The sequence below is a fragment of the Furipterus horrens genome, unplaced genomic scaffold (assembly GCF_987537825.1).
Source record: "Furipterus horrens unplaced genomic scaffold, mFurHor1.1.pri manual_scaffold_11, whole genome shotgun sequence".
Lineage (NCBI taxonomy): Eukaryota > Metazoa > Chordata > Mammalia > Chiroptera > Furipteridae > Furipterus > Furipterus horrens.
The window spans coordinates 65,679,760-65,700,916 of record NW_028327181.1 but is presented as its reverse complement, the minus strand read 5'-3'; the positions used below and the strand labels follow the sequence as shown (position 1 = coordinate 65,700,916).

Below are 21,157 nucleotides of genomic sequence, written 5' to 3'. Positions count from 1 at the left end.
ATGGCTGACCCAGAAGACAGCCTAAGTGACAGGCCCCCACGTGGTCAGGACACCATTGCCCACCCTTAAACAGCCCAGGCCATTGCAGGTGAACCCGCCCTTTCTCTTCCCATAGGCTACCCCCACCACTGCCCCCACCCCACCCCCAGACCCTTGGCTGCTTCAAACAAATAGACCTGGGGCTGATCCGCAGGATGACAGGAAATGCCAGGAGCCTGGGGTGAGCATTGCTCAGGTCTACTCATAAACTCAGCCCTACTTGCCATGAAAGCCTTCTTTATCATCTTGTCTGGAAAGCAAGCTGCACGTCTGTCCCCTCCTCCGGCCCCCTAGGCCCCTGCCTTGGTCTCTGTGCAGAGCAGATGCGGGCTGTATGAGTGTCATCGTAAGGAGCCATGCAGTACCTCAGACGGAGTGTGACGCTGAGAGCCCGGAAGTGAACCAGCCCCCACAAGCTCTGCCATGTCTTCAAGTCACCTCGAGCCCATCACGAACTCTTTCTTGGCCTCAGTTTCCCCACCAGTGAAACAGGAAGATGATCTCTAAGGTCTTGTTCATATGTGACATTCTGTGCAAGAGGAAAGAATGGCTTCCCAGTCCTTGGAAAGAAAAGGGTTGCAGAGTTGGGGAAATAGGCACTGTCTACCAGGAGCTCAGAGCTAACCTGTAGGAGAAGGAAAGGAGGGGCTGGAGGAGAGGCAGAGCAGCAAGGGGGTCGGGGGTTCTGGAAAGGACTTGATGGGCCTCACTCAAAGCATCAGCAAGCACAGTTGAGGGCAGGGCAGGGAGCTAGGTACTGGCTTCTGATATTTCTAGAAAGCTCACTTTCGATTCCCCTTTCCTTTACCCCTGACACTGAGTGGGAGTCTTGAGCAATGACAAAGGCCCACGTGGAGGATTCAAATTTGGTAGGGGGAGGGGGAGGGTTAGTTCACTGGGAGGAAGGAAGAAAGGATTATTCACCAAGAGGAACTTATCCATTTCTCATCTATGATTTGATGGGGTGGGGGTCCCAGGGGGATCAGGGATTTTGAGGAGCAGTCAAACCTCCCCTCATGGCCCTTCCCAGGGCCTTTTACGCCCCCTCCCCCACCCCATCCCCAGCAAGGGCCCAACCCACACCATGTGAGCGTCCTGGCTCCAGGCCCAGCATCTGGAATGCAGGCTTGGCAAGCTAACTCTTTTTTACAGGATTCGGGAACTTCCAAAGCTGCCTCAGAGCGGAGATTCCCACTCATTTCTCCCACCCGGTGACTGCCCTTCCAGCTGAGGGGAGCGGACATGGGAGGGAGACAACTAGCACCTGCCAGAGACTTTCTCTTCTGACTCAGACCTTTTCACCTTCCATCTTCTTCTGACGCTTTCAGTGACCAAATCACTTCTGAGCAATGATTCCTCTCTGGAGGAGATGTCGCGTTACATACTCTAAAACCTGTCTAAATACTCAGAAAAGCCTGTGAACTTTTCAGTGTGACTGTGGGCCAGATGGTCTTCCCCTCTGAAATATGGTTTCCTCACATAAAAAGAGGAGGTTGAAATACGTGATCTCTACAGGTGCTCTGATTCTAGGACACTAGGAATAATAGTGACATGGCTGAATAGTGACAGGGGAGAATACAGGTCACCCATGAGCAAATCAGGGGTTTGGGACACTAAGCCCCTGCCACCATGTAGTTGAAAATCCACATGTAACATTTGACTCCCCCAAAACTTAACTCCCCATAGCCTGCTATTGACTGGAAGGTACACTGATAACAAGCAATCCATTAACACAGATTTTGTATATTATAGATATTCTATACTGTAGTCTTACAGTAAGTAAGCTAGAGAAAAGAAAATGTTATTAAGAAAACATGAAGAAGAGCCCTGGCTGGTGTGGCTCAGTGGATTGAGTGCCAGCCTGCAAACCGAAGGATCGCCAGTTCAATTCCCAGTCAGGGCACATACCTGGGTTGTGGGCCAGGTCCCCGTTGGGAATGCATGAGAACCATACATTGTTGTTTCTCTCCCTCTCTTTCTCCTTCTCTTCCTTTCTCTATAAAAATAAATAAATAAATAAACAAACAAACAAACAAACAAACAAATAAATAAATAATTTTTAAAAAGAGAACAAAGAGGAGAAAATACATCCACAAGGTTTATTGGGGGAAAGAAAACCCCCAAAACACTTATATGTGCACCTGCACAGGTCAGAGATCACATCTTTAACCTGTTAACCTAGATAGGAACCAAAGAGGGACTGGATTTCATAGGGAAACAGGAAGGAAATCCTCCAAATCCATGGGAAAATGCACTCTTAGATTAGAGAGGGGTTCCATTAATATGAGGAGTAACTTCTTGGAAGTTAAGGTGAGATGGTCTGGAATGACTTGTGAAGTTGCTCAGTCTACATTCCTGAAATATTTTACTCACTCAAGAAGAATAAACTGAGTCATTGGCAGAGCACTGAGCCAAACACAGAGAGGTTTGAACATGGGCAGGGGGATGGCTTGGTTACCAAGATTCAGGCAGAATTAAACTAAGGCTCTGAGAGAGGTGTAAGCAAAGCAGCACCCCAATTGATTTGTTCTCTACTCATTCTGTCTTTTTGGAACGATACCCAAGAGTGTGCACTGGCCTATCTGTAGATTCTCTGCTCTCAGATGCTCTGGGAAACCAATATCCATCATGAGACAATAAGCCCAGGACTTGGGAGTAGGAATTCTGGCATCAAAGTGCCTTGGATAGAAATCTCAGCCCCACCTGCTGTTACCTGTGAAATTTCCGTTTCAACCAAAGAAGGTTGTGTTGTTTGGAGGACTAATGTAACAATGCCGGAAAGCACCCTGGTCGTGTGCCTGGCCCCTAGTAAGCACCCAATGACACAAGCTAGTCCTTTGCTTGACCACTACTGACCACTTACTACGGACCAGACACAGTCATTGGTTCCATGTAACCCATTTCTTATGACAAATGTAGAGATTGGCAGGTACGTCTTCCAAGATGTGCCATGCATTTTTCTAGACATTGTCTCAATGACCCTTAAATAAAGAAAAGTCACTAGACCCTTCCATGCCCACAGGGCAGAGGCAGAGCAAGGCTCAGAGACGGAAGGCAGCAGAATGGGGGACTCCAGAGGTCTGAACTCCAGGCTCTGCTTAACCACTCACATGCCTCTTAGAAGCCTATCATGTGTGTAAAAGGAAAGAGCTCACTGAAATGAATTCCAAGGTCTCTTGGGTGTTGACTACTATGATTCTATGGTCTCTGAGGAAACCTAAGCAGAGCTGCAACATGAAAGCAGGCATCCTCATTCCCGTAATGCTGTTTCTCTGCTCACTCACGCTCCCTGGAATCCAGAAAGAAGCCGCAGTAACAGCCTCCAGAGCAGGCGGCACACTTCTTGCCACTGCTGCCTGCTGTACTAACCACAGGCTCCAAAGGCAGAGTGGCTTTACCGCAAGGAATGTTTCTCAACTCCTCTTTAGTTGGCACCAAGTTTGAAAGGTGCTGAGGATGGTCGGGGTTGCTGGGGGTGGGAGAGCGGGGTGGGGGAGCAGATATATAACCAGGCAGCCGGCTGGAAGGACAGGTACACAGTCCATCCAGAAGTATGTCATGATGGTGTCAACAAGACACAGGATTCTGCTCAGGAGGACTTGGGCAGGTTCCTTAACCCCCCTGGGCCTTGGTTGTCTGATCTATAAAGGGAATTAACAATACCTATACTTGATGGGGTTGGAGAATTGAAAGATTAGCATTTTTAAAGGCCTTAGAATATTCCCAGCACAGAGCAAACACTGTGTGAAGTGTCACATGAGTATTTCTTTGGCAGCACTGCATAGCTTCTTCCAAAATCCAGCAATTCTTAGAATTCAGCTCTATGGTTGTAAAATCCTGTAGATGTGCTAAGCTTCAACCACCTCCCTGTGTTTTAAAGAACAGATGGATTTAATACACTATTGGGAAGTCTGCCAAGATGTCAGGGTCCCTTCCTGGCTGAAGACCCCTTGCACTACTGTCTAAAGGTGGGCTGGGGCAAGCCCTGAGGTGTTTCCTTTACCCCCTTGGCCTCTGCTTCCTTTCTTTTCTGCCGAGTTTTCACTTCAGAGAAAGCAGAATCCTTAAGAATAACCCACTTGGTTCCTGTCTGTGGTCACTCTGGATGTCACTGTGTCCTGTGGTGCCTGCCTCCCCCCCCACCCCCCGCCACTGCTTTCCTCTCCTGCTTCCTGGAAATTGCCCAGAACGCTCCACATACCTCAGCATATTTAAGATTTTACTTCATCATTCATTGAGGATGATGCTGCCCAAGGCAACTAATACTCCACCCACTCCGGTTTTTTTTTTTTCTTTTTGTTTGTATAAAAAGGCAGGCAGAGCAGCCAGAGGAGCAGAGAAGCTGGGACAAACTCAGACACCAACAACTCCCACACTGAAATTTGCATCCTCACCCTCCAGCATGAAGGTCTCCGCAGCCCTCCTGTGCCTGCTGCTCACAGTGGCCACCTTCAGCCCCCAGGGGCTCGCTCAGCCAGGTAAGCCCCTGCCCCTCCTCCCCTGTGAAGCACATCACCCCATGGGTGATCATGGGCTAGTAGAGCAGAGGGGGTACCCACCGCCTCACGTTAACAACTGCTTTCACAGGATCAAGGAATTCAGTGGAGGATGAGGGGTCAGCCTGAGCACACAGGTGCTCCTGGGCAGAGCCAGGGGGAGAAATCCAGCTGTGGACCCCAAATCCAGCTCCTTCCAGGACTCCAGCTCTGCAAACACACCCTCAGTGCAGTTACTGCCTCAGCTCTGTTCAACAGTTACTGGGGGCTGGGGTGACCAAAGAGAAGGGCCTTTGGTGGTGGGTGTGCAGGTACAGTGAAGGGGAGAGAAGGAGACCCGGAATCTGGACTGTGCTTCCTTCAGTCCAGCTTCCAGCGACACGGCTCTGCAGAGGTGGTGGGTATCAGGGAAACTCATGATCAGGCATCGATTACTTGGAGCCCAAAAAGGAATGCATAGCTGGGGTCCCTGAATTTCCCTGACCTTGAGAGTTTGCATTATTAGCTCCCCCTAATGACATTGCCAGGAATTATGTAGTTTTAACGGCGCTCCCTTCCCTCTGTTGCCAATGCTGTATACCCATTTTACAGCATAGGAAACTGAGTCAGTATGACATTCTAGCTCCACGGTATCAGCGGAACTGTTGGAATTTATGGGTCCTTCCTCCACTCCTGATTTCTCTTTGCCTTCTCCTCACTACTTTTTTTGTGTTCTGATTAAGAATAGAAGAATCCAGTCCATCCTAAAATGTTTTTTCTTTGTCGTTCTATCTCTAGATGCACTTAGTTCCCAAGTCACCTGCTGCTATATATTCATCGAGAAGACGGTCCCAATGTCAAGGCTGGTGAGCTACACAAGAGTCACCAGCAGCAAGTGTCCCAAAGAAGCTGTGATGTAAGTTGATTGCACTGGCCCTCCCTGGTTTAGTTCTTCTTCAGAAAAACAAAACAAGAAGAAGCCTCAAACCTTAGAATCAGAGAGCCAAAGGTGCCCATTAGGACAACTGAAGCCACAAGGGAAAAAGTGCCTCCCAACATCACTCTCCAAATCTAGGCCATTCCAATTTCTTTAGCCAGAAGTCAGGATGGCTTCACCTGGGACACCCGTCAGAGCAGCGAGCCCCGGGTTCTCTCCTCCCACCTCTAGTTCTCAGGGCAGTTGGGGCAGAAGAAGCAGCACTTGTAGGCTGGGATCTCAGGAGAACCGCACCTCACTCTGCCTTCTCTCCTCACAGCTTCAAGACCAAGCTGTCCAGGGAGGTCTGTGCGGACCCCATGCAGGGGTGGGTCCAGAGGTCCGTGGAGTACCTGGACAAGAAAAACCAAACTGCGAAGCCCTGATCGCTCACTCACAACCCAAGAATCTGAACCTAATTTATTATCTTCTCACTTTCCCTAAATGCCCTCTGATATATTATATTATTATATTTTCAAAGAACATGAACTCTGTGCAGAGATATGAAGCATGGTGTCTTAAGTAATGATGTTAATCTTATTTAAGTTATTGAGGTTTTAAGTCTGTCTTCCATGAATCCTAATGTGTTTTAGATACGGAGACTTAGGCAAACTGCTTTCCTCTGTGAACTTCCCTTCCACTTCCGAAATGGAAATGAGTATCCCGGCAAAAGTCATTCACACAGACACGTGTTGTTTTAAATTCTGAAGTATTGCTAACAATGTTACTGTGGAAATATAGATGATGTAATTATTGAGCAATATATATATTTTTGTACAAAACCTGACTTTTTGTGTTTTCTGGAAGGAAGTGAAAAAGCTGAGTATTTGCTTGATGATGAGGGAGTGGCGTGGTTTCAGAAGACAGGGTTGCCCTGGTCTTTTCAATGGGGTGGGCTCGTCTGAGTGCCTATAAAGAATTCTTTAAGGCAAGACCCAATGGGGCGTCTACCACTACCACTCCAGTCCGACACCATCTGTCCAGGTCCCAACTACCCTTATCACTTGTTTAGCAAGAGTCCCACCCCCATTTCTTTTCTGACAGCCCCTGAGCCCAGCCCACAATCTCTCCCATAATCTTTTGCAACTGCCCCCAATCTCTCTCCCTTCAATTAATCTTCCAACTTGGAGTAGTACAGATGCTGCAGACATTGGGAAATCAGGGAGAGACTTATTGACCATCCATAAGATGGTTAGGTTAGAATTTCATAAAGAAAGAGGTGTGACTTGAATTTATCCTTAATGAATGATAAGTTTTTCTTTAAAAATTACAAGGTCAGCCTCAGCTGGTGTGGCTCAGAGGACTGAGTGCTGGTCTGTGAACCAAAAGGTTGCTGGTTCGATTCCCAGTCAGGGCACATACCTAGGTTGCAGGCCACGTCCCTGGTCGGGGGCGTGCCAGAGGCAACCAATTGTTGTTTCTCTTGCATCAATGTTTCTCTCCTTCTCTTTCTGCCTCCTTTCTCCTCTCTCTGAAAATAAATAAATAAAATCTTTTGAAAAAATTTTAAAAATTACAAGATCATTAAGAAAAGAAGGAAGAGTCTAAGAAAATAGCTAGAGGTAGAAAAAATGACATGTGCACCAAAGAGAGAGAAAACCAGTCAGATGGCACTTGGGGTCCATGTCTGTGTCAAGTGATGGGGAAATTTAGAAAGGAAGTTAGAAGGTCGAGTAAAGGATTTTGAATATAAAGATAGTGAGTTAGTGCTCCACTTCATAGGTTGAAAGGAGATGTTGAAAATATCTGGTCCACTGAAGAAAGACTTGCCATGTTAAGAGGTGAGTTTCGGGAAATGTAACTTATAGGCTTCATGCACACCTGGAGAAATAGGGATAAAGGGAGAGGCTTCGGCTGTGGTCCAGGCAAAAGATGACAAGAGCCTGAGTACGCAGCCAAAGAATCAGCCTTGGAAAAGAATGAGGTAGTCAGGGAGAAAAATTTAGTCTTGTAGACAGAGGAGAAGGACCTGTGACCTAAGATACAAAATAAGTCCCTTCTTCAACCCACATTTTAAGGTGTCAGCTTCCCTGAAACCAGAATGTACTTCTCTCTGTCACTATGCCCGCATCCTTATCCCAGGAACCTGGGATTATCCATGTAGATAGACAAGCCTTTTTATCCTGAAGGTCCACCTGAAGTCTACATTCCTTTGCATGGCATTTGACCTAGCTGGGAAGTATCTGACCCACGTAGGCACAGACAGTCCCTCCTCTAAGAAAAGCACATATCTTGCCATATTGAATAAATTTGCATGGTTTTGACTGTCCCAGTCCAGCAGGAAGGTGGCTGCTGGCTCAAGCTAGACCAGAGAGGGCCTTGGGCAGCATGAGGTGCTGGGGAGAAGAACTCTGGCTGGCAAGAGGGACACTTGGGTACTAATTACAGAACTGGCACTGGCTCACTGTACTACTTAGGGCGGGTTGAATATTCTGAGTCTCCATAAATAAAATAGGAATGATAATGTGTTATAAATAGGAAGCAAGCAGGACCTAGATTTTAAGATCTGAGAGCCCATCCCTTGGAAACCTTCAATTTCTGCTAGCTGGAGCAGGAGAGGAAGAGAGGGGATTCTGCTTCCTCTGGGGGATTCCATCAAAGCTTCAGGTAATACTTTCCAAAGTGTCCTGACACGTGAGTGAGCAGACGATTTCTTGGCAGCTATTTATGGAACTCACTGACCCTCCTGCCAGGTCCAGCAGCTTTCCCTTCCTCTCTCCCTCTCCTGCAGTCTGCAGTCTGGATCACCAATTAGGAGTAAATTTCTCCTTGCAGTGGGTGCCAAGAGGCCAAAGGGAGTGGACAGGAAATCAATGGGGCACCATTGTCTAGTTTACTGAGCGTCAGGCCCTCTACTGCCAGGCAGATTGAGCTGTCGGGTCAGGAAGGAGGGGAGGCCAAGAGAAGGGTGACCCATGTGCTCAAACCCCCAAATAATCTGCTCACATCCCCTTTTCATGCCACATCTATTTATTTTCAGTAAACCGAAACTAGCTAAGCATGGGATTCCTTGCTCCTTGTGTGAAGAAACGTGAGCAGCCGAAAACATTGGCAACAAGCCCTGTTTTAGGAGGGAATGCCAAGTATAGTGAATTAGTTTTCTGTTGCTGCCAATAGTCTCTTCCAGGAAATGTGGGGTTTTTTTTTTATCAGGCTAAAAAAAATGTCCCAGCCTCTGCCCATTGTCAAATTCCTAAGCTACATATATATATATATATATATTTTTTTTTTTTTTCCTGTTACAGCAGTGCCCTACTTATAGTTACAAAAATCTGTATTAGTTTCTTATTGCTACTGTAACAAGTTATTATAAAATTAATGACTTAAAAAATACAATATATTATCTTAAGTTCTGGAGGTCTGAAGTCTTTCTGGAGACTCTAAGGCAGAATTCATTTTCTTGATTTTTCCAATTTATAAAAGCTTCCTGCATTCCTTAGCTCATGGCCCCCTTCCCACATCTTGAAATCCTCTTTAAATATCCTTTCTCTCTCCTCCTCCTCCTCCTCCTCTGCTGCTTTCATCACATCTTGTCTCTGATTCTTATCCTCCTTCCTCCATCTTATAAGAACATTTGTGATTACACTGGGCCTGTCTGGATAATCCAAGATAATCTTGCCATCTCAAGATCCTTAAATTACTGACATCTCAAAGTTCCTTTTGCCATGTCAGTAACATATCACACTTTCCAGGGACTGGATTAGGATGTGGGCCTCCTTGGGAAGCGGGCATTATTCAGACTACCACAGCTAGGCAAAAGTTTACAGTAGGTAGCTGGGCACTGTGACCTGGCCTTGGAGATCTGCCTCTGATATGGTCTATAAATTCTGAGATAACTTTGTGCAAATCACCTTTCCTCAGTGGGCTCATAGGTTATGGATTCATTTTGTGCATCGAGTAGTTCCTAAGTTTCCTGTTCCTTAAAGTCACCTAAGTTCCTTTAAAAATACCAGTACATCGCCAAGGATTCTGATTCAAGATATTGAAACGGGGGGAGGTTCTTAGGCATAAAACCTGGGTTCTGGGAATCCAGGCCTGGTTTTAGCAAAGCCCCCACAGTAACTGCTGGTGTTGGGGACTGCCTAACCCCGAACAAATCTGCTGCCCCTGGCGCCAGTGACTGCCCGTCCTTCAAAGGTATCCTTATGTGCAGACTGGACTTTAGCAACTTCTCTGTTCTTAGAATCAACTTCCACTCCCCAACCTGAGCCATCTGTAGAAAGTCCCTTCAACTCCTCCTGCCCCTACTGCCCTAGACTCAGGCCACTATCAGGAGATGGCAACTGTCCAAACGCCAGCCTGCTGGCTGTACCAGGGGGCAACTTAGCCCATCCTGTAATGCTTACATATTCCAAATCTCAGAACTCCTTAAAAACTTGCTCTGCCCTGCCCCTTGCTGCTCGTGTCTGCCCCGACTCCAGCCCACCATGTTGCAAACTCAATAAACTATCTTGTTCAGCATTTGGCTGCTGGCCTTCTCTACTTCTGCTGAGCCCCTGAAACCTAACAAAGACCCCTCTTCCCATTGGTCCATTTCATGAGTTCCTGAGGAGATTCACCGACAAAGATGGGTGTGGGGTCCTACATTCCTCAGTTCTCTCACATTCAGGATGCTGGAGCTGCCAGCCAGTTCTTCAACCTCTCCCTCAGGCTTTCTTAGGGTCCTTTGTTCTGACCTAGAGTCAATCGGTTTCCAAGCAGGAAGACAAGGGACTAAGAAGGCCAGAAATTTAGGACCTTGTAGAGTTCAAAAACCCAACTGTTTCACCATCCCAAGCAGAGAGGTGAAATTTTAAAAAGGTTTAAAACTACAAAGGATGCATAAAACCTTTCAGTTGGCTAGGGTGGCTTCAGGAAGACAGCAGCTTAGAGCATCGCATTCCCACTGAAGCCTGAGAGCCTCAGCCTCAAAGAAAGCCACAGATCAAGGTGAGGGCTACATGCAGGGCGGGACTTCAGTGTTTCAGAAAAGTCCCAGTAGTCATTTGTTGAGGAATTATGTTGCTAAGAAAATCAGAAGCCAAGACTGAAAAAGGCTTTAATTGTTCTCTGTGGAGAACAACTTTTGAATCTTCCATGGACTAGAGACAAGCAATGATGGCCACCAAAGCAGGACACCTTCACCAAGTTCCACTTCCAGAGTGACTAAGAAGAAATGGACAAGGAAGAGTGGGGCTGAACATAGAGCTAGAGGCCCTGAACAAGGGAGCTCCTCCCGAGGTCAGGCTCACAGCCCTGCTCTAGGAATGGGATTTCACAATGTCTACCCAGCAGTATTTCAGAACAGCTTTAATCAGTCACTGCTGGCTGCCCACCAGTGAAAGTGATCATTGTAATTCTACTGTTACTATTCCACCAGGTACATACATGGGTGGTTCAGGGATAAAATTTTCACTTTTGAACAGTAGAAGGGTTACAGAGCGAAATGGGGTTCTTTCACGTGGCGCCTTGGTGTAAAACCCAACAACTAGTGTTGAGGAAGACAGATCTTTATTTACAATATTCCTACCTGGGGAGGGCAGTGAACACTTCAGCTCAGAGCCCTGTTCTCCCACAGGACCCAGCACTTCCCTTGCTCCCCAAAAGGTTAGAAGCCAAAAACATGCCCAGAAGTTCCCCATCCCTCATCTGTCAGCTGTTTCCTTCAGGATCTGGAGTACAATGTCATCAGCCTCCATATAACAGTCCAGGAAAATATGTGCCATGTTGCACTGGATCACGCATGGTTCTCCCTTTGCCCTTTCAAAGCCGCATGGTATTCTCCCTTCTCAAAACCGCATGGAGAACCCAGCTACAATGTCTGCCACCTATTTTTAAACCCCTGACTGCGTTCTCTGATGCAGTGAGTGTGGTAACCAGTTCAGACCATTCACAGAAACTTGTACAGGCTCTGGGTGCTTTCTGTACCATTCCATTGTCCAAAACCCCTCCCACCTTCCTGGGGCCTTGGAAGAACCAAAGCTATTTGTGTAACAAAGACACTAGCCACTAGCCACAGGCATGTGAAAGCATCTTAAAAGCTCTTTCCTTTTTCTCATCCCCCAACCCGCAGGCTCTGGGGATTTTTGGACACCCCCACTCTGTAACAGAAGTATAAAATTCTTTTCTATATGGCCTCATTATCTCACTTTTTCAAACTTTGTAAGTTTTAAAAAACAACATAAAATTGACCATATTTACCATGTTTAAGTGTACAGTTCAGTAGTGTTAGGTATATTAACATTGCTGCACAGTGGATCTCTGGACTTCTTCATCTTGCAAACCTAAACCTCTGTATCCATTAAACTACAACTCCCCCTCACCCCCTTCTCTCAGCCTCTGGCAACCACTGCTCTACTTTCTGTTTCTGTAAATTTGACTGCTTTAGAGACCTCACATCAGTTGAATCATACAGTATTTCTTTTTTTGTCACTGCCTTATTTCACTCAGCATAATGTCCTTAAGATTTATCCATGATATAGCATGTGACAGAATTTCTTTTCTTTTTCAGGCTAAGTAATATCCCATTGTATGAATGCACATTTCGCTTATCCATTCATTCATCAGTGGGCATTAGGTTGCTTCTACCTTTTGGCTATTGTGAAAAATGCTGCAAGGAACATAGTTGTGCAAATATATTTTCAAGATCCTACTTTCTTTCAGTTCTTTTGGAGATATACCCAGAAATGGGATTGCTGGATCATACGGTAATCTTATTTTTAATTTTTTGAGGAACTACCATACTGTTTTCCATAGTGGCTGCACCATTTTATATTCTATCAATGGTGCACAAGGGTTTCAGTTCCTCCACATCCTCACGAACGTTTTTTTAAATAAGAGCCATGCTAATGGGTGTAAAGTGATACCTCATTTTAATTTGATTGGCCTTTCTTTAATGATTAGTGATGTTGAGTGTCTTTCCATGTGCTATTGGCCATTGGAGAAATGTCTATTCAAGGCCTTTACCCATTTTAAAAATTGGGTTATTTTGTTGTTGAGTTGCAGGAATTCTTTTTCTTTTTAAGTATATTTTATTGATTAGGTTGTTATAGTTGTCCCAAAATTTTTCCCCCTTTGCTCCCCTCTGTCCAGTACTCCGCTTCTCTCCAGCAATTCCACTCCCCATAGTTCATGCCCATGGACCGTGCATGTAAGTTCTTTGGCTCCAGCCCTACCTACACTATTCTTAACCTCCCCCTGTCTATTTTGTACCTACTAATTGTGCTTCTTAATCTCTGCACCATTTCCCCATTTCTCTCCCTTCCCCCTTTTACCATCACAAAAGGTAGGAGTTCCTTCTTTCTTTCTGCTGTGTAGTATTCAATTGTGTGAAAGTACCACAGTTTTTTGATCCACTCATTAATTGATGGTCACTTAGTTTCCAGCACTTGCTATTAAAAATAGTGTTGCTATGAATACAGAGAGTACATAAGTTCTTCAAAATTAGTGATTTGGGATTCTCAGGGTATTTTCCCAGAAGTGGAATCATGGGGTCAAAAGGCAGTTCCATTTTTAGTTTTCTGAGGAAATTCCCTACTGTTTTCCATAGTGGCTGCACCAGTCTGCATTCCCAAAAATGCACTAGGGTTACCTCTTCTCCGCATCCTCGCCAGTGCTTGTTGTTTGTTGATTTATTAATGATGGCAATTCTGACAGGTGTGAGGTCGTATCTCATTGTGGTTTTCATGTGCATCTCTCTGACGGCTAGTGATGTTGAGCATCTTTTTATATGTCTATGGGCCCTCTGTGTGGCCTCCCTGAAGAAGTGTCTGTTCAGGAACTTTGTTCATTTTTAATTAGATTGTTTGTCTTCCTGGTATTGAGCTGTATGAGGTCTTCATAGATTTTGGAGATCAAACCCTTGTCCGAGGTATCATTGGCAAATATGTTCTCCCATACAGTCAGTTCCCTTTTCATTTTGATTATGGTTTCTTTAGCCATGCTGAAGTTTTTTTTTAAATCTAATGTAGTCCCATTTGTTAATTTTTTCCTTTATTTCCCTTGCCCTAGGAGATATACCAACAAAAAATATTGCTATGTGAGATATCTGAAAATTCCCTGCCTATGTTTTCCTCTAGGACTTCTATGGTGTTACAACTTATTTTTTAGTCTTTTATCCATTTCGAGTTTATTCTGGTATATGGTGTAAGTTGGTGGTCTAGTTTAATTTTCTTGCATGTACCAGTCTAATTCTCCCAACACCATTTATTGAATAGGCTATTTTTACTCCCTTGTGTGCTCATGCCCCCTTTGTCAAATATTAACTGGCCATAGAGACTTGGGTATATTTCTGAGTTCTCTATTTTGTTCCATTGATCTATGTGTCTGTTCTTATGTCAGTACCAGGCTGTTTTGATTACAGAGGCCTTGTGGTATAGTTTGATATTGGGTATTGTGATTCCTTCTTACTTTTTTTTTTCCTCTCTCAAAATTGCTGAGGCTATTTGAGATCTTTTTTGGTTCCATATAAATTTTTGATATATTTGTTCTAGATGTGTGAAATATGTCATTGGTATTTTAATAGAAATTACATTGAATTTATAGATTGCTTTGGGTAGTATAGACATTTTAATGATGTTAATTCTTCCAATCAATGAACATGGTATATGCTTCCATTTATTTGTATCTTCCTTAATTTCTTTCTTCAGTGTTCTATAGTTTTCCGAGTATAAGTCTTTTACCTCTTCGGTTAAATTTATTCACAGGTACTTTATTTTTCCTGTTGCTATAGCAGGTGGGATATTTTTCCTAGTTTCTCTTCCTAGTAGTTCATTGTTGATGTACAAAAGTGCCATCAATTTCTGAATATTGATTTGTATCCCACTATTTTGCTAAATTCACTTATTAGGTCAAGTAGTTTTTTGGTGGACACTATAGGGTTTTCTATGTACACTATCATGTCATCTGAAAATAATAACAGTTTTACTTCCTCCTTTCCGATTTGGATGCTTTTTTTTTTTTCTTGTCTCATCGCTGTGGCTAGAACTTCTAGTACTATGCTGAATAAGAGTGGTGAAAACAGACATCCTTGTCTTGTTTCTGATCTTAAGGGGAAAGCGTTTAGTTTTTGCCCATTGAGTATAATGTTTGCTGTAGGTTTCTTGTATATGGCTTTTATTATGTTGGGGTATGCTCCCTCTATTCCCACTTTACTGAGTGTTTTTATCATAAATGGGTACTGGATTTTATCAAATGATTTTTCAGCATCTATTGATATGATCATGTGATTTTTGTCTTTCACTTCATTTATATGGTATATTACATTTATTGATTCGTGAACATTGTATCATCCTTGTAGCCCTGCGATGAATACCATTCAATGATGGTATATGACCTTTTTAATGCATTGCTGAATCCAGATTGCCAATATTTTGTTGAGGTTTTTAGTATCTATGTTCATCAGAGATATTGGTCTATAGTTTTCTTTGCTGTGTCTTTACCTGGTTTTGGAATTAGGATGATACTGGCCTTGTAAAAAGAGTTTGGAAGTCTTCCCTCTTCTCAAATTTTTTGGAATAGTTTGTGAAGGATAAGAGTTAGTTCTTCCTTAAATGTTTGGTAAAATTCACCCATGAAGCCATCCAGTCCAGGGTTTTTGTGTGCCAGGAGTTTTTTGAATACTACTTCAATTTCACTAGTTATTATCTATCCAGGCTTTCTGCTTCTTCTCAATTCAGTTTTGGAAGATAGTATGTTTCTAGAAATTTGTCCATTTCACCCAGGTTGTCCAATTTCTTGGCATATAGTTGTTCATAGTAATTTCTTACAACCCTTTGTATTTCTGTGGTATCAGTTGTAACTTCTCTTTCATTTCTCATTTTATCTATTTGGGTCCTCTCTCTTTTTTTCTTGATGAGCCTGGTTAAAGGTTTGTCAATTTTGTTTATATTTTAAGAGAATCAGGTCCCGGATATATTTATCTTTTGAATTTTTCTTTTAGTCTCTATGTCATTTAATTCTGCTCTGATCTTGATTATTTCCTTCCTTCTATGATTATTGTAGTCTGATAATAAGTTTTGAAATCAGGAAATCTAAGACCTTAAAGTTTTTTCTTTTCTTTTTTTCCCCAAGATTATTTCGGAGTTCCTTTATATTCTGTATGAATTTTACAACAAATATATATATATGTATATATATATAAAAAATATATATATATATTTCTTTTCTTTTTTTTTTTTTTTTTTTTGCCAAAGATGCCATTGGGATTTTAACAGGGATTGTAATGAATCTGTATATTGCTATGAGTGGTAGTGGCATCTTAACAATATTAAATCTTTCAACCTATGCACATGAAATATCTTTTCACTTACTATTCTTTCAGCAATGCTTTGTAGTTTTCATTGTACAAGTCTTTCAACTGATTATTTAATTCCTAAGTACTTTATTCTTTTTAACACTATTTTAAATGAAATTGTTTTCTCAATTTTCTTTTCAGATTGTTTCTTGTTTGTGTAAAGAAATGCAACTTACTTTTGTGTTGATTTTTATATGCTACTTTGCTGAATTCTTTTATAATTTCTAGAAGATTTTTTAATCTTTAGAGGTTTCTACATATATATCATCTGCAAGCAGAAATAATTATTACACTTTCTCCTTTCCAATTTAGATGTCTTTTACTTGCTTTTCTTGTGTGGTTGTTCCAGACAGGACTTCCAGTATATCCTTGTCTTATTCCTGATCTTAGAGAAAATGCCTTTCAGTCTTTCTTTATTACGTATGATGTAGTTTGGGCTTTTCACATATGGCCTTGATGACATTGAGGTAGTTTCTTTCTATTTCCAAACTATTTTCCGAGCTGAAGTATTTCACCCTGAAAAGGATTAATTTTGTCAAATACTTTTTCTATGTCATTTGAGATGATTGCGTGTGTTTTTATTCCTCTGTTCTGCTAATGTACTGTATTACACTGATTGACTTTTTATATGTTGAGCCATCCTTCCATTCTAGGAATAAATCCCACTTGGTTGTACTACATAATCCTTTCAATGTGCTATTTAATTCAGTTGTTAGTATTTTGTTGGGAATTTTTGGATCAATATGCATCAGGGATGTTGGTCTTTAGTTTTCTTATCTTATAGTGTCTGTGTCTAGCTTTGGTATCAGAGTAATCCTGGCCTTATAGAATGCATTTGGAAGTGTTTTCCCATCTTCAAGTTCTTGGAAAAACTCAAGGAGAATTGGTGTCAATCTTCCTTAAATGTTCAGTAGAATTCTCCATTGAAGCCATCTGATGTAGATCTTTTCTTTGTTAAGAGGTTTTTGATTACTGTTACAATCTCCTTACTAGTTATCATCTGTACATATTTTTATTTCTCATGATCTTGTGCTTTGAGATGTATCCATTTTTTCTAGATTATCCAGTTTGTTGGCATAAAATTGTTCATAGTGCTCTTATAATTCTTTTTTTTTTTTATTTTGGTGGTATCAGTTGTAATGTCCCTGCTTTTATTTCTGATTTTAGTAATTTGAGTCTTCTCTCTCTTTTTATTACTTATTTTAGCTACAAGTTTGTCATTTTTGTTGATCTTTAAAAAGACCCTTAGTTTTACTGATTTTTTCCATTGTTTCTCAAATCTCTGTTTCATTTGTCTCTAATCTTTATTATCATATTCTTTTTGCCAGCTTTGGGTTTAGTTTGTTCTTTTTCTAGTTCCTTGAGGTATAAAGTTAGATTGATGTCTTAGAATATTTTTCTTTATTAACATAATCACTTACAGCTGTAACTTCTCTCTTAGCATTGCTTTCTCTACATCTTATAAGTTTTAGTACACTATAAATTCAACTTTTTATTCTCAGAAAATTTTAGACTTATAGAAAAGTTTCAAAACAAATACAGAGGGTTTTCATTACTGCTTCCTCATCTTCCCCTAATGCTAACACTCTACTTTCTTTATGTTTTTAAAGTTTATTATGTCTTTTCTCCATATATCTTCTTCAGTATGTGATTCAGGCTGAATGGGCACCCTCATTTGGGTCAGGCCATCCTCATGATAAAGCGGGGAAAAGCCATAGTGGAACCATGAAATAGAAATTAAATTCTGCTCAGAGATGGCATAGGTAACTTCTGCTCACATCCAATTGACCAAAGCTAAAATCTTACTGTCACACAGAAACTGTCCTCACTGAGACGCATGGCCAAAATCCCTTTGAGGCCTAGAACATTTTTTCATCCCAAGCACTTCTAAGACTTCCAGGACCTCACCTCTCTCCTAGTCCTGAGATGTTCATCTTCCTTCAAGTCCAATACAGTGCTTCCTGGAAGCCAATCCTCCCCACAGTGTCTCAAGTCAGAAGAAACAGGAGAGTTTGGGGACAACTTGTTCAGGACGCTATCAGCATCACTCTGAATCTTTCTCTGTAACATTTTACTTACTACTGATACACTTATTTTCTACTATTAATAATAATGATAATTAACATATTCTGTAGCAGTGCTCTACTGAGTCTCATCCTGCTTATAATTTATTGACTCATTTATTACTTACAAAAGTTAAAAATAAGGTATTTTTATTATCTCTACTTTCATAGATATATAAACTGAATCACAGGTAGGATGAGTAGCTTTCCTGTGGTTGTCCAGCAAAGTGAGCAATGTTATAGTCCTTTTCTTAAACATGTCACTCAACTGCCTCTCCTAGAGCTGAGCAGCAGAAGTCTTTTCTGCCTCATCGTATCTCCCAAGATACTTTGGTTCTTGTTCAGATAAATAAAACTATTAGAACAATGTGGCTTTAAAAATCTTCAGGCCATCAAGTTTATATCTGGCAAATACAGGATGTAGATGGGGCCACTTCCTAAGTCCATACTCATGGCAGACATTGTATGTCAATCAAGACGCCATAAACTCAGACCCAAAGCAGGTCCACAATTCTGCTCAAGATATATCTCTCTCTCGGCAACTCTCACCAGACAAGAGAGTTGAAACTTGAATAGTATCTTAACTCAAGTCCCCTCAAATTCACAGTAGGCCCTGTTAAGTGCAATGTGGTATCCTGGATTGAATCTTGGGAGAGAAAAAGAACATTAGTGAAAACACTGATGAAATATATCAAGTCTAGAGTTCAGCTAACAGGAACGTACCTATGTGGGCTTCCTGATTTTAAAAAATGTACTGTGGCTATGTAAGATGTTAAAAGTAAGAAAAATGGATTATTTAATTTGAGGGAAGAATAAAATAAAATGAATACAGCCACAGAGGCCTATGCAACATCATCCAGTGCACCAATAAACACCTAATGAACACCCAGCAAGAAGATAAAAAAGAAAAAGGAGAGGAAATAATGTCTGAAGAACTAATGACTCCCCAAATTTGATGAAAAAACATTACCTTATACATCTAAGAAGATCAACAAACTCACAGTAGAAACAAACTCAAATCCACATCAAGATACATAATAATCAAACAGTCAAAAACCAAGAACAAGAGAAGATATTGAAAGCAGCAAGGGAGAAAAGAGTCATCACATACTGGGATCCTCAATAAGATTAATAGTTATTTCACAACAGAAACCAGAGAAGCTAATAATAATAATAATAATAATAATAATAATAGGGGTGACATGTCATATCCAAAGTGCTGAAGCAGTCAATCAACAGATTTATATCAGACAAAATTATCCTTCAGAAATTAAGACATTCCTAGCCCTCAAAAAAAATTTCTAAGAGGACTCCTTTAGGTAAAAGAAAAAAGCAACAGACAATAAGTCAAATAAATAAAGGCAAAGGTAACCACATACATAAATAGAAAAGATAAGTGTATATTTTGTTTAAACTATCTTTCTTGCATCTAATTTAAAAGACATATGCATTAAGCAATAATTATAAATCTATGTTGAGAAGAATGCCATGTCTATACATACAAGTTGTGACCATAGCAGCTTTAAGGTGAGGTGGGGGTAGAGCTATGCAGGACTAAAGTTTTCATATACTATTGAAATTAATATTGTATAAGTCTGAACTAGGTTGTGATAAATTACAATAATAATGATAATCCTCCAAGCATCCACTAAGAAAATAACTTAAAAATGTGTGATAAAAGGAAAAAGAAATAGGCGGACTTCTGGCCAAGATGGAGGCCTATACAGACACGCTGCGTCTCCCTCACAACTAAGAAGGAATACAACTACCTCAAAACTAGAGACAACCAGAAGTTCCAAAAAATCAAGCTGCATGGAAGTCCAACAAACAAAGAAATAAAGAAGAAATACTCATCCAGACAGGTAGAAAGAGCAGAGCCGGGGCAGAGAGGATGCAGTGTGGTGGCGGCAGCAGCAGCGCTGGCGGCAGTGGCAGGCCAGAAGAAAGCATGGTCTCATGTTTTTAAAACTAGGGAGGGACACCTGGGGAGTGCTCCCAGCACCAGACCAGACAACGCAGCTCACAGTCCCAGCGCCAGGGAAAATAAAGCCTCATTGCTTCTGACTGTGAAAACCAGTGGGGGTTGGTGTGGAGGAAGAAACTGCTGGTCTCTCAGTAGAGTCCGCTTGTTTAAAGGGCCCCTACAGTCCTAGAACATCCGCAGACCCATCCACTCTGGGAACAAAAGACAGGGAAACAGCTAGAGAAACACCAGTCCCATACGGAAGTGGGAGAAGTGCCTGGAAAAGGGGCAAGTGCTGGACAAGTGGCATTGTTCCCTCTTAGACCCCTCCCCTAGATACAGCACCACAACATGGTGAAATGGGTTGCCCTGTACTGACTAATACCTAAGGCTCCGCCCCTTACACTGTAACAGGTGCAACAACCCTACCTAAGACACAGAGGTAAACAAACAGGAGCCTGTCAAGATGAGGAGACAGAGAAGTATGGCCCAAAAGAGAGAACGGATCAAGGTTCCAGTGGGAGAACTAAGCGACGAGAAGATAGCCAACCCAACAGACATTGAGTTCAAAACTCTACCCAACAGACATTGAGTTCAAAACACTAGTGATAAAGATGCTCACAGACTTGACAAATATACTGAAGTATGGCAAATGCACAAGGGAAGAAGTGAAGGTTATGCTAAATGAAACAAAGGAAAATCTACATAAAACTGATGGTGAAGGGAAGGAAACCAGGGTTCAAATCAATGATTTGGAACATAACGAAGAAAAGAACAATCAACCAGTACAGAATGAGGAAACAAGAATTGAAAAAAATGAAGAGATTTGTAGGAACTTCTGGGACAACTTTAAACATGCCAACATTCGAATCATAGGGGTGCTAGAAGGAGAAGAGGAAGAGCAAGAAATTGAAAGCTTATGTGAAAAAATAATGAAGAAAAACTTCCGAAATTTGGTGAAGGAAATAGATATACAAGTCCGGGAAGCACCAGGAGTCCCAAAGAGGACCATACCAAGATACATCATCATTAAAATGCCAAAGATTCAAGATAAAGAGAGAATCTTAAGAGCAGCAAGAGAAAAGCAGAGTTACCTACAAAGGGGTGCCTATAAGACTTTCAGCTGATTTCTCAAAAGAAAATTTGCAGACAAGAAGGGACTGGCAAGAAGTATTCTATGTGATGAATAGCAAGGACCCACAACCAAGGTTACTCTATCCAGCAAAGCTATCACTTAGAATGGAAGGGCAGATAAAGTGCTTCCCAGACAACGTATAGCTAAAGGAGTTCATCATCACCAAGCTATTATTATATGAAATGTCAAAGGGACTTACTTAAGAAAAAGAAGATCAAAATTATGAACACTAA

General features: G+C 41.9%; 1 protein-coding gene across 1 annotated transcript; it reads left to right on the top strand.

The window, feature by feature from the left end:
• The first annotated feature begins 4,373 nt into the window (after positions 1–4,373).
• LOC149998095 (C-C motif chemokine 2-like) lies at positions 4,374–6,272 on the top strand. The gene is made up of 3 exons (XM_090291086.1): positions 4,374–4,517; positions 5,313–5,430; positions 5,771–6,272. The coding sequence occupies exons 1-3, from the start codon at positions 4,442–4,444 to the stop codon at positions 5,874–5,876; spliced, it is 300 nt and encodes a 99-aa protein (XP_090147212.1). The 5' UTR covers positions 4,374–4,441; the 3' UTR covers positions 5,877–6,272.
• The last annotated feature ends 14,885 nt before the right edge of the window (positions 6,273–21,157 follow it).

Excerpts from the sequence above, each read along its gene's own strand:
- LOC149998095 (XM_090291086.1), top strand. The coding sequence starts at position 4,442 with ATGAAGGTCTCCGCAGCCCTCCTGTGCCTGCTGCTCACAGTGGCCACC. Across the intron at positions 4,518-5,312 it reads CCAGGGGCTCGCTCAGCCAG|ATGCACTTAGTTCCCAAGTC; the intron begins GTAAGCCCCTGC and ends TTCTATCTCTAG. Across the intron at positions 5,431-5,770 it reads TGTCCCAAAGAAGCTGTGAT|CTTCAAGACCAAGCTGTCCA; the intron begins GTAAGTTGATTG and ends CTCTCCTCACAG.